General features: G+C 37.9%; 1 protein-coding gene across 4 annotated transcripts in view; it reads left to right on the top strand.

Moving 5' to 3' along the window:
- The window catches only part of atp11c (ATPase phospholipid transporting 11C (ATP11C blood group)), a 68985-nt gene extending 58809 nt beyond the window's left edge, over positions 1-10176 (top strand). Inside the window, exons 24-31 of one of the 4 annotated variants that reach the window (XM_039664700.2) lie at positions 105-232; positions 317-452; positions 740-805; positions 901-1004; positions 1196-1352; positions 3403-3493; positions 6849-6880; positions 7609-10176. In XM_039664700.2, the coding sequence (XP_039520634.2) occupies positions 105-232; positions 317-452; positions 740-805; positions 901-1004; positions 1196-1352; positions 3403-3492 (681 nt within the window). In that variant the 3' untranslated portion in view covers position 3493; positions 6849-6880; positions 7609-10176. Of the gene's footprint in view, positions 1-104; positions 233-316; positions 453-739; positions 806-900; positions 1005-1195; positions 1353-3402; positions 3494-5084; positions 5194-6848; positions 6881-7608 lie in introns of those variants that run through there. The other 3 variants (XM_039664699.2, XM_039664702.2, XM_039664701.2) reach the window with 3 other exon arrangements.
- The last annotated feature ends 2354 nt before the right edge of the window (positions 10177-12530 follow it).

Genomic DNA, 12530 nt, shown 5'->3' with positions numbered 1-12530 from the left:
AAGTGACCATTGCATGTGGCTCAGATTGTGTGCATATGTGTGACGTCCTCATTGTGGTATTAACCTCCCCGGTGCCCCGTCCTTTCCCTCGCTCCCCTTCCCAGCCCCTGTACGACGCAGCCTATCTGACGATGTACAACATCTGCTTCACCTCCATGCCCATTCTGGCCTACAGCCTGCTGGAACAGCACATGGCCATAGAGGTTTTGCTGGACAATGCCACCCTCTACAGGTGCCAGTCTGCACTGCAACTCTTCTGCTTATTTAATTTGTACCATGCTGTTGCTGATGTACTGTGTTTTTATCATTCTTACAGAGAAATAGCCAAAAATGCCATGTTACGCTGGCGTCCCTTCCTCTACTGGACAGTATTAGGAATTTTTCAGGGTCTCATGTTCTTCTTTGGTGTCCGTTTCCTGTTCAGCAATCCAGCGCTGCAGGATAATGGCCAGGTTAGAGCTGTTCTGCTTTTTAAAGTGGGTGTGGCTTGATTTTGTCTATCAGGAATTGATTGGCTTGTTGGTTTGTTGTGGTTTGAGACTGCTGTGATGTCACGTGAGTGACAGGTTGTCCCGCCCTCATGCAATTCTTAACACCTTAAGGGTACCTGAACCATTAAAAAAAAATTGTTTGCAGATAAATAATGGATAATACAGCAATATGACTTTAAGAACTGACTTTAAGAACTGTATGAATGAAAAAGCGGGAACTGCATTTGATTTACTCCTTCCTTTTACAGGTCTTCGGAAACTGGTCTTATGGAACAATTGTCTTTACAGTCCTTGTTTTCACTGTGACATTGAAGGTTAGTGGCTTGATTAGTTTGTCTCAAACTTCTAGACTATAAAAGAATATCTCAGATCTTCATTTGTCAGAGAGTGACTGTGTTCCTTCTCCCAGCTGGCTTTAGACACGCGGCACTGGACGTGGATCAACCATTTTGTGATCTGGGGCTCATTGGCCTTCTATGTTTTCTTCAGTTTCTTCTGGGGAGGCATCATATGGTGAGGAAACCACCATTTTGTGTGTGTGTGTGTTGCGGCTTCACTGTACAGCTCTGATTTGTAGAATGAAGCAAATATAATTATCAGTTTAGATAAATTATATAAATTAGCCTATGTTTAATCGCATGAGTTAACTTGTCTTACACTCTTGTTTTCTCTTTCCTTCCCTCTCTCTTGCTCTCATTTTCTAGGCCGTTTTTGAAGCAGCAGCGTTTGTACTTTGTGTTTGCTAACATGCTAAGTTCAGTGTCTGCCTGGCTGGTTATCATCATCCTCATTCTCCTCAGTCTTCTGCCAGAGCTCCTTTTGGTGGTTCTCCGCAAGCCCAGAGGCCCCCATTCACGACAGGTATACTTTTCTCACACGTTTTTACTCCTCTCTGACTTCCTCAATTCTTCATTTCGACCATATCCATCCTATTATCCCTTATTCTTCCTTATTTACCTTCTCTTCTGTTTCTCTGTCATCTTACACCGTGTCCTAACCAGGCATGGCGTGATGCAGTCATGGCCAATTAGAAGATATTAGATGTTTAATTCACAGCTATGTTGACCAGGATTTTAGGACCAGTGTAGAAGGCCAAAATGCACTGTTGCTTGGTGTGGTCATGGCTGGTTATTAGCACATATAAACTCTGATTTACATGGTAGAGAGATGGTTTGTCATTTGTTGCTTTATCACGTCACACCTGTTTAGGACATTCAGTCACATTTAATAATCCCCTGTACCCCCCAGCCTTATTTTACATTTTAGGACCTTTTTATTCTTTCTTAAACTGTCACTTCTCAAGTGTCTCTTTTCCTTACTTCCCCTGACTGTCATGAATTACACCATTGACTTTTTTTCCTAACAGAACTCTTTGCCTTGTTTCAAAGCTCTGAACAGTTTGGATTGTTGGGGTTGGTCAAACAGACAGGAAGTCAATCAGTCTAATTGTTAACATCACTCTTCTTCGATGTCCTCTCCTACTCTCCTGTAGCTTTTTGTCCCATGTATCACTCTGACTTAAATAGTGACATAAATACTTGCATCACTCTGTGCTGCTGTCAGTGTCTACCCAACCAGCTAACATGTACCGCAGTTAGAATCTATAAACGATAATTAGACCCCTTCAGTAATTTGAATTATTTAAAAGAAGTGAGCACCCGCTGTGGGGAGTTGCTAATATTTGTGACGCTGGTTAAGAAGCCTTTCAGGCCAGAGATGAGCATACGGTGCTAATCTGCCCCCTGCTTCCGCACAGGTAGGTGTCGCTTCCCTTCGGAGAATGCCATGTGTCAATTAAAATGGCAAATGGGGAGAAATTTTGTGGCATTGATGTCAATGTGATGTCATTTATTCAATTGTCATCTTTAAGAATGATTTTATAATTATAGCCAAATGAACTCCATTAGATAAGAAAACTTGGTCTTTATTGACCAATGTAAATTACAGGTCCCCAGAAAGACTGAGAACGTGAATAAGAAAAAACAGAATTACTCTATTGCACTCTATTAATACATTGTAAAGCATTTTTTATGAATGACTGCAATTTGTTGAAAATGCTGTAAAAAGTATTTGCAGTTCAAACCTTATGCAAATGAGCTGTGATGCTGGCTTAAAGTCAAGCTCGGCTGAACTTAGTCACTATTATTGAAAATTAAACCACTATGCTCATTAATATAGAACAGGTGTGTTTATTTTCATTTTACTACAAATACAATTGCAGCTCAACAATTCAGAATCTACACTGCCATTCAAGTTTGAGGTCAGTAAATTTTTTTTGAAAGAAGTTAATACTTCTTTTTAGATGCATGTATAATATTAAAAAAACACAATAATCTCTGTTTCCACAAAAATATTAGGCAAAAACAACTTTGAGTTTACAGAAATAAATTACATTTTAAAACGTATTCAAATTTTATAATTTCACAATTCAAAAGTTTTGATTTGACAATGTCACAATATTTGTGTTTTTACTGTATTTTTGATCAAATAAATGCTGCCTTGTTGAGACTTCTTTCGAAAAAATAAAATCGTACTAACCCCAGACTTTTGAATGGTATACACTATTAAAAAAAAGTATAAAAATTCCTGATAGTTTAATATTCTATTCTACAGACCATAAATGTATTTACCGGTATGTGGCAATCAATTTCCACCAGGAGAGTTAGACTGTTTTAATAGATACTTATTCATGCTGAGCTGGTCAACTTTCTGCTGAATCAAACAGCACATAGTCAGGGTTCTAGTTACTGGAGCTTTTCACTTGCATATTTAATCGCGTTAATCTGTCACATTTCTCTTGTTTCTCTATCTCTACCCCCATAACTTTACTCCCACCCTTTCTTACCCATGATCTTCTTTTAATTTTCCTGTCCTCTTTGGTCTCTTGCCCACCTTATGTGCTGTGCCATAGATGAAACGACGTCTTCCTTCCTCTGGGACATCCACTATCTTCATGCTGTCGCAGACTGCTAGCACTCACAGCTTTTCCTGGAGTGACTGAGGTCTCTCTGCTTGCTCCTCTTCTGCTGTTTTGTCTCACTGTCCCTCCTCCTTTGGGTTGCCTGTCTGTATCTTCAGTGTCCCGCTTGCCTTCTCTCCACCCGTTTGTCTCTGCACCCTCTTTGTAAGGTGTTCTTCGCTAGCTCAAATGTGTTTGTCACGGGTTCTGGGTTTGGATTGTCAGTCAAACGGTATATCATGGTGGCAGTTTTTTGAGTGGGTGTATGTCTTGAAGCATTGTGCAAGAATTGTGTCCAAAAGCTGTGTTGGGTGGTCCTCAGTGTGCGTCTGTAAGGGCTGCAGGGTATGATGTGGATTCCTTCAGCTGCCTGTTCCAGGTGCCTGCTGTCTCTGCATGGCCAGCCAGGAGAATGCAGCACACAAACATACAGGGTTTCCTGCATGCGTGCTCGGCCCAGCCTACTCCACTCCCCACCCAAACCACTATGACTTTATGGGTGCATTTGGGCTGTTTGATTCAATGTGAGATCTTGTGTGTGTGTGTGTGTGTGTGAGAGAGTGTTTGTCTTGTTAGGGTTGGGAATCGCAATATATACATATATATTTATGAAAGAACAGAGAAGAAAGGGGATTTTTTTTTAACTTTGACCATTTTTAAAATAAGAATGTGATATTCGATTATTTATTTGTTTATATATATATATATATATATATATATATATATATATATATGTTGTATTGTATGTATGTATGTATGTATGTATGTGTGTGTGCAAAAAGCAATTTAAAAGGCAATACAGTAATTAAAATATTATCATAATTAAACATAAATACACCATAATGCGATTATTCTTTCTTTTTATTCGATTTTTACAATTTGAAGCTAGGTGCTAAGTACGGTACAATAGATTGACTTTGGGGTAGAAGGGCAACACCGGTTCTTGAATTAGTCAAAGTAATGCCCAAGTGTTACCCAAACATTCTATTATATATATATATATATATACACTCCCGTTCAAAAGTTTTCAAAAATGCAGAAAAAAACAGTAATACTGTGAAATTTTATTACAATTTTAAATTACTGTTTTTAATGTGTATGTTGAAAAGACTTGTGCAGCTTAATATTTTGGTGGAATCTATGGTACATTTTTTTTTTTGTCTTTTATGAATACAATGTTCAAAAGAACTGTATTTGTTTTAAATACAAATCTGTTATATCATTATAAATGTCCTAAGGCACTTTAAGTATTATTTTCTTTGAAAAACAAAATCTCACTCACCCACATTTTTATATAGTAGTGTAGTTAGGATCAATTATATATTAAAATAATAATTGCCAACTGAATCATTAAGGAACTGGAATCGGGACCCGTCTCTTTGTGGGTTTATATTGTGAGTTTGTTTGAGTCTTAGCTGACTTTTGTGTGGGTCACAAAAGGGGTGAGGGATTATGTTAGAAAACACATCAAACACATTATTGTGCCCTCAAATATGACATCTCATCATTATAAACATCCTTCACCATGTTTTGTCTTATTTTTAAAGGATTTACTGTACCGCAGTTGTGTGTTTGAGTGGGTATGTGTGTGTCCGATCCATGGTGTTCAAGTGTCTTTCACCACCCCCTTTCAGAAAAAGCTGGGTCAGTCGAATGTTGGGGGCAGCCATTCCTCTCAGTCTTCAGCCAGACCCCTGCTCATGAGAACCTTTTCAGACGAGTCCAATTCTGTCAAATGAACAGGTACAAGACCCCAGACTTTTACAATCAGAGCCCCAATTGAGTGCCTGACCCTAGTCATCCACAAGGGATTTGCCTCGTAGTCGGAGCAGTTCCTCCCCTTGGGTTCAGTCGGGCCCCCTCTGTGGGATGCTTTTAATTTCCTCCCAATTCTGCTGTGGAAATTCTCCCTACCTTAGGATGAACTCACATCGGTTGGCTGAAAAGACATTTAGACTTTTTTAAGAAAAACAACACACTACAACTCAACAGTGACTGCCCACTTTGTGTTACACAAGTATTTCCCCATTAATTTTCTCCATAGAGATTGAAAAATTCTGCACCTTAGAAATGTTACATTTCTTGAACTAAACCATGTACTAAACCATCTTGGTGCAACAAGTACTTGAAAATGCAAATTAAATCTTTACGACTATTTTTTTAAGTGTCATTGTTACATATGTGACATGTATTTACTGGCAATAACTATTTGTAATTATACTGTATATAACTAATTACACATAATACAAATTATGCATAATTACATGATGCAACTAAACTTAACCCAAACCCAAAACCAAATCCTAACCCTGTAGTGAGTACATGTACTGTAGTTAATTCGGTACTTAAAAGTACAATTACAGTGCAACAAAGACACCTTAAAATAAAGTGTAACTGTGTTTTCTTATCAGATAAATCACTGATGTCTTATGCTTTAACACGACAAAAATCACATACCAACTAGTATTAAAAAGCTAGATAGATAGCTTGCATTACTTTGCTATCTACAGTACCTAGCTTTTTAAAGCTAATACTTTGAAAGAATAACATCCCTGTTCCCATTTCCTAACAGACTTCTCTGATTTGGGTTTTAGTTCAGGATTATGTATAGTGTCTTTACCCGGTATTTTGCAATGAAACAAGTTGATGTAATATTTGCTCTATGGAGATTTTAAATGGGATTTTTACTTTTGAGAATACTGCCGTTTCATTTTATATTAAAAAGACTTACAGGACATATGACCCTGTAGTATTTTCATATACTAATTAAAGTATATATTTAATAAGTGATGCTACTATAATAATAGACCACAGTGCAGTACTGTTGGTTGTAAGGAATACAAAACAAGCAGAAGGGGACAAATCTAATGAATGAATGAATATTAAATGATCCTTTCAGCCTGCCAGGGGAAGCTCCGCCCCTCATTATGCCCCTGCATGTGCTCCTCAAGTAACCTGTGATTGGGTCCGTATTAACTGACTAAACCAGTTATCTGTCATGTTGTTCTGGTTAACATCATTTATATGTGTGTGAATGACAACATGAGTGTGGTTGTTTTGTGCAATACTTTAATACACTGAAATAAAAACCGCAGCGTCATGTTGGTCTTTTGTTGTGTTGGGTATTTTGTGTGGTGTGATAGTTTGTAGTTTGGATTCTTTTCTTTTTTTTTTGTGACTATCGAAGTTGGCTGTCTAACCTTGGGACATTATTTTGGTTCCAGTGATTGTTCCCCTGCATTAATGCTTTGCATTTTGCATGCCGAAGCGGGTGTTTTGCATGTTCGCCTGTGCCTGAAGCTTTTGGGGTCAATGTGTGATGGTTGTGATTAGTTATTGGTGAGGCTGTAGATAGGAAGTACTCACCAGCATTAAACTTGCTCTTCTGTTCTTCTCAGCTGTCAGAGGAAACTTCAACTTACACAGACAGGTAAAGTGCTCAATATGATCTAAGGAATGTTCTGGGTTCAACACAAATTGATCTTGGATAGCATCTACTCTACGTTTACCGACGGTAATGCATTACCAAGCATTCATCTGACAATTCGTTGAACAGTTTTTGTCACTTTTATAGGACAAATAACACATTTTGTATGGAAGATATAAATGTTAATTATAGACTTCCATTGGTAGTTGCTAATGCATTTGTAAATGCAAAATCAGAAGCGAATTATAGGTATGAAAGTGTTTTAGCAAAAGAGAATGCCACAGCCCGTTTACTTTATTTTTGCTTTTCATGTAGCACTGATTTCACAGTCAAGTTTAATTAAAAGCCCATTTTGCCTGCAGTGCATTGCCCGTTTAATGTCTGTGGTAATTGACAGCATCTGAGATGTAGTGGACTTGTTTTAAATCCAGGACATTCCATGAACCAGGATTCAAATCCGCATTTTATTTGGACTAATAATGTGAGCGAATCATTCCTGACAACCAGATCCTCCTGTGATTAGGATGGCCATTGGTGCAGATCTGTTTGAATTGATTTAAGGTTGCTAATGTGTACAGAATTGTCTGGTGGGTTTATGTTTGGGTTGGTTATATTTGACAAATCAATCAAATAAGAGATCGACACATTGTTGCTATTTTTTTTTTTTTTTTTTTTACATATGTGCTAAACAATTTTGTGTGGTGTTTTTTTTTTCCCTGTGTACACCACAGATGGCTGCTGTCACACCCCTCTCCTATAAGCATCTGATGGAGCGCTACTGATGGACACGGACAGCTTTGGGTTAAGACTACTGATGGGACCCTCACATCTTCCAGGGTCGCTGCCCTTCCTCCTGCCTGTTTAAAAGCAACATGGCAATTGGAACCACCTTAAACTGCTCAAACCAGTCCTTGATCCAGCAGTCCTCTTTCCACCTTTTCTGTCATGTCCTTTCACTTCTCTCAAAGCCTCTCATCTCAGAACGATTCCATGTGACAACGTTTTCTGCCCTGCCCTACTGCCATACTCTCATATTGAACAGTACCGGGATAAATGTGCCGCTGAAGAAGTTGTCTGTAGCGCTCAACTGCTGCAGAATGTAATGTTGCATGAGCCCCTAAAAGAAAAAAAAAGTCCTATAAATACCCTTTTCCTTCGTCAACATGCTCTCTGGTTACTTTGTTAGCAGATAGTCGGGTCCCTTTTGTGATCGGGTAACACGTGTGATCACAATCCCAGATCGTAGTTTTGAGTTTCGTGATATGTAGCTGTTCGAGATCCCTAAATGTGAGCTCTCTCTAAGATGCTGCACTGAGGGCACTGACCCTATGGGTATTAAAGCTGCCTTTCAACAACTTGCTGTTTGTTACACCACATGGAGTTCTGGGATATCCCACGGTGCCCGACAACTCTGTACATGTACGTGTGAAAAATCGTACTAAACGTACTGTCAGTTTTCATTGTTACTCTTTGTTGAAACGGGGATCAGTTTACAGTTGGATTATAGATGTAAGAAATGTTACTGGTGAAACGTGGGAATAATTACTTGATGCCAAAAAAAAAGCAACAGTCTCTCTTCCATTTTTCCTTGAAGGTGAATTGTGCGTGGTAAAGGCACATGCTAAGTCCTCAAAGCAAAGTTAATTGTGTATTTAGGAGTGAGCTTCACTGCTCTAAATAAGAACTCAAAAACGTCTGTATGCATGCGTTTTACTGTTTTGAAGTTACTGAATGAATCACTTAAAAGGGGTGGAGCTTAGGTCAGTGTAATAGGAGCTGTAGGTCCACATGCCTATTAAAACTCATGTTTGCCCCCTAGTGGTTAGGAGGGAATGGATCTTCATTCTACTTTCTTCAATTCTGAATACATTCCATTTCTATGTGTCATGATTTCATCACCTTTAAGATTATAACTGAATTATTTTATTCTTACTATGTGATTTCTTTTTTTACATATTTATTGTACCTTGTAATTATACGCATAAATGTTATATTTTTGTTAGAAGAATTTCCTTCTCTTAAATTAATCATTATCAGCTTGTGCCAATTGATTTTTTTTTTTTTTTTTTTTTTTTTGCTTGTGCAATCCGCTGTTGAACAGATTGGGTTTCTATTTCTTGTAAGCCTGAGCAGAACCTGTAGACCAGCAGCTCTGGGCTCTTTCTCTGATAAGAGATCAGTCCGATATGTCCTATATGGTGTGAATGCAGCTGAAATCTCTGTGTCCCTTTAATATGTTCTTCCTTTTGCTTGTTGCCCAAACTGGGTGTTAGAAGAGCCAGTGTGTTTCTTGATTATATTTCTCTTAAAACAATGCCATATGAAAAATGTCCCCATTCCAGCTTCAACTACTGTATCTCCAAGTGTGTGTGTGGATTATCCAAGGGAAAGTGGTGTGTGTTAGACCTCTGACTGTGTCATGATGCTAAGCATCTTAAGCTCAGCTCCAAATCTTGGGCCGGGTTTAATCCAGCTGTATCACAGCCCAGCATAACCACCAGGCCTTCTTTTCATTTCTGATTACATCATGAATTAGCTTTCCAGAGAAAATATATCAGAGCTCTATTTGCTTATCAACTAGACATGTAAGGCCAGTTGGGGTGATGTTTTAGTGTGAACATGAATCCCCCTCTCTCTCTCTCTCTCTCTCTCTCTCTCTCTCTCTCTCTCTCTCTCTCTCTCTCTCTCTCTCTCTCTCTCTCTCTCTCTTTCTCTCTCTTTCTCTCTCTCTCTCTCTCTCTCTCTCTCTCTCTCGCTCTCTCTCTCTCTCTCTCGCTCGCTCTCTCTCTGTGCATGTGTGACCACTAATGCCACCACTGGACTGAACCCTGGTGAGCACATACACACTCACCAAGATGAAGACATTAATGTGTTTGTTCAGCTCAGTTTAAGAGGGGTAAATGGAACTTGCCTGCAATGTTTGAAATTTCCAAACAGACCTTTAAATTACTTCAGAGATGCTATTTTCAAAGCTTATGATAATTCTTGGATTCTCATGTTGCCTGAATATATATATAAATATATATGAAATTATTTGATTGTATTTTTAATGAAACTTTTTGAGCCACTTTTTGTAAGAAAAAGAAAATCAAAAAAAAAAAAAAAAACAATGAAAAAAGGCAGCCTGATTGTGGAGCGTGAGGCAGGGCTGAGGTGTGTTGCTGTGAAATGAATCAGGCACTAACTTGGTCAGCCCTGCTCCCTCCATCATGTCCCTCAGGCTCCAGCTGATCTGAATGTACCTCTCAAGACCAGTCTGTTTCAAACTTTTCTTAAATAAAAGCTGTTTTGAAAGAAGACATTTGTGTCTGATGCTTTACCTTTTTTTTTTTTTTTTTTTTCTAGGATTTCTCTGATGTTGTTATTGTTTTTATTGGGGTGTTTTTTTTTTCTTTTCTAATCCTTGTGTAATGCAATTTACAGGGCTTTAAAGTAAATGAAACCACATTAAATAATTTGTATATTTAAAAATGAATTGGTCATGCCATAGAGACACATTAATCGACAAAACAAGCTAAATAATTTAAATAAAAATTTTAAAGATACGGTAGCCAGTTACAGGGCCTGATGTGATGTTTTGTTATTATTTTGTATATTTTGTGTGTGTGTGTGTGTGTGTATGAATAACTATATCTTAATTAATAATAATAATAATACTTTAGTAATAAAGTAATATTAATAATAATGTTTTTAACTGTGAACTTCAACTTTTATTCATGAACATTAAGGTTTTATGTAAAAGTGTACGTGAATAGGTAGGGGATAATGTACGGTACCTTTTCAAAAGGTACACTTTTGTACCTAAAGGGTTTGGTACCTTCATGGCCAATATGCACCCTTTAGGTACAAAAGTGTACCTTTTGAAAAGGTACCGCCCCAGTGACAGCTTTTGTACCTTTTTTTCTGAGAGTGCAGAACAAGACAGGGAACAAACAAAACTGGGAAGGGATACAGGTCTAGCTAAAGGATCAAGAAAACTACTTTGGATTATTCTTAGCAATCCAATAGGTATAGCACTGCATACTTTATCAAAACCTTACTTTTATTTCTAGACTTCTTCAAGGCATTTGATACCCTTGAACACCCTTTTCTGTTTAAATCATTAGAAATGTTTGGCTTTGATCGTATGTTTTGTAGAGTGATCTCCATGTTCTATAATGATATTTTCAGTAGCATTTCCCTTAAATTAGGTTCATCACCCAGAATTCAAATTAAACGAGGAATCTGCCAGGGATGTTTTTAATCTTACTTTTTAATCTTTTTACCATTACTTTTTAATCTTGCAGTCGAATTGATATCTTTATTTATTTAAAAAAAAATGGACGACAATGTAGGCATAGACATTCTCGGTAGAACCTTTACTATAAGCCAATTTGCAGATGACATCCTTTTATTTCTTAAAAATAAAGAGGTGCTTCCATTAGTTATTGATCAAATTAATATTTTTTTCAAAGGCATCAGGTCTGACCCTAAACTTTAAAAAGTGTGAATTAATGGCTATCCATAATTGTGATTTAGAAGCTATAGAGGGCATTCCAGTGAAAAAGGAGGTTAAGGGGTTATGATTACCAAAAATGCTGTTGATAGAGAACATTCAGGTTTTCAGAGGTTGTTATGGTGCAATAACATAGCCTACCTAGATGGTGTGATTGACCAATCAGAAGCATTCAAAAATAAATAGGCTACTGATTTCTTAATAATAATTATATATTTATATATTCATACATTTCTACCTAAAATCCTAAAAATGTTCATAATTGAAGTTCACAATAAAAAGTAAAATCTTGATAACGTTATTGTCCATGTTTTGTTGGTATTGCTCTTTTATTTGTATTATAACACAAATAAAATCTTATATTTTTTATTGCAGAGGATGCATATAATAAATAGTGTAATGCCATATGCTATTTCAAACCAGCAGTCTATCATGGACGTAGGATGGTTGTAGAAGCATTAATAGAGTGTTCTTTGATAACAATGCCTCTTATTCATGTAGCTGTTTGTCTTTGTGCAATTTTCCCACGCGTCATACTTTTCTGTATTCTGAACAATGAAACTTGTTCAGAATACAGTTCACTAGTCTTGGAAGAAAAAAATAGTTTTGCTGTCAAGTGATATTCAGAACAGCCTGCCTGTTTGTGTGTGTGCTTGTATGGCTGAGAATGGGTATAATACAGAATGCAGAGATTCTGAGAAAGTCTCTGCCTATGAGGGAAAACCGACCAATGAGGAGGGTGGAGATCAGCAGTGGGCGGGGCCTAAACTCCACACTGGAGTAAGTTAATGGGGAGGGAGTTGGCAGAGTGTCAATAGTCTACAGCGATGCAGATCTGACGCACTCTATCTCACAGGAGTTTGCAGCCGGATGGAGTGTGTGTGTGATGTGTTTAAAGGGAGCGGACCGTCAGCACTGTGGACAGGAAACCCTTTTAATGCGATTCACTTTTGGGACAGGACTTCATCCTCTCTGCCCCTCCCTTGTGTGTGTGTTTGTTTTAAAAGCTGAGATGTGATATTGCAGTGCTCACCAGCTGCAGCAGGCTGTTTGCCATCCAGTAGATAATTCCAGATAGCGTTTCCTCCAGCGGGGGCCTGTCTGTGCTGCACGAGCTATTGGATGCACTTGCTCCGTCTCAAGGTGACTTGAGGAGTT

This window comes from Pimephales promelas, chromosome 9 (genome assembly GCF_988280905.1).
Source record: "Pimephales promelas chromosome 9, fPimPro1.hap1.1, whole genome shotgun sequence".
NCBI classification, from domain to species: domain Eukaryota; kingdom Metazoa; phylum Chordata; class Actinopteri; order Cypriniformes; family Leuciscidae; genus Pimephales; species Pimephales promelas.
This window is presented reverse-complemented; position numbering and strand designations above follow the sequence as displayed.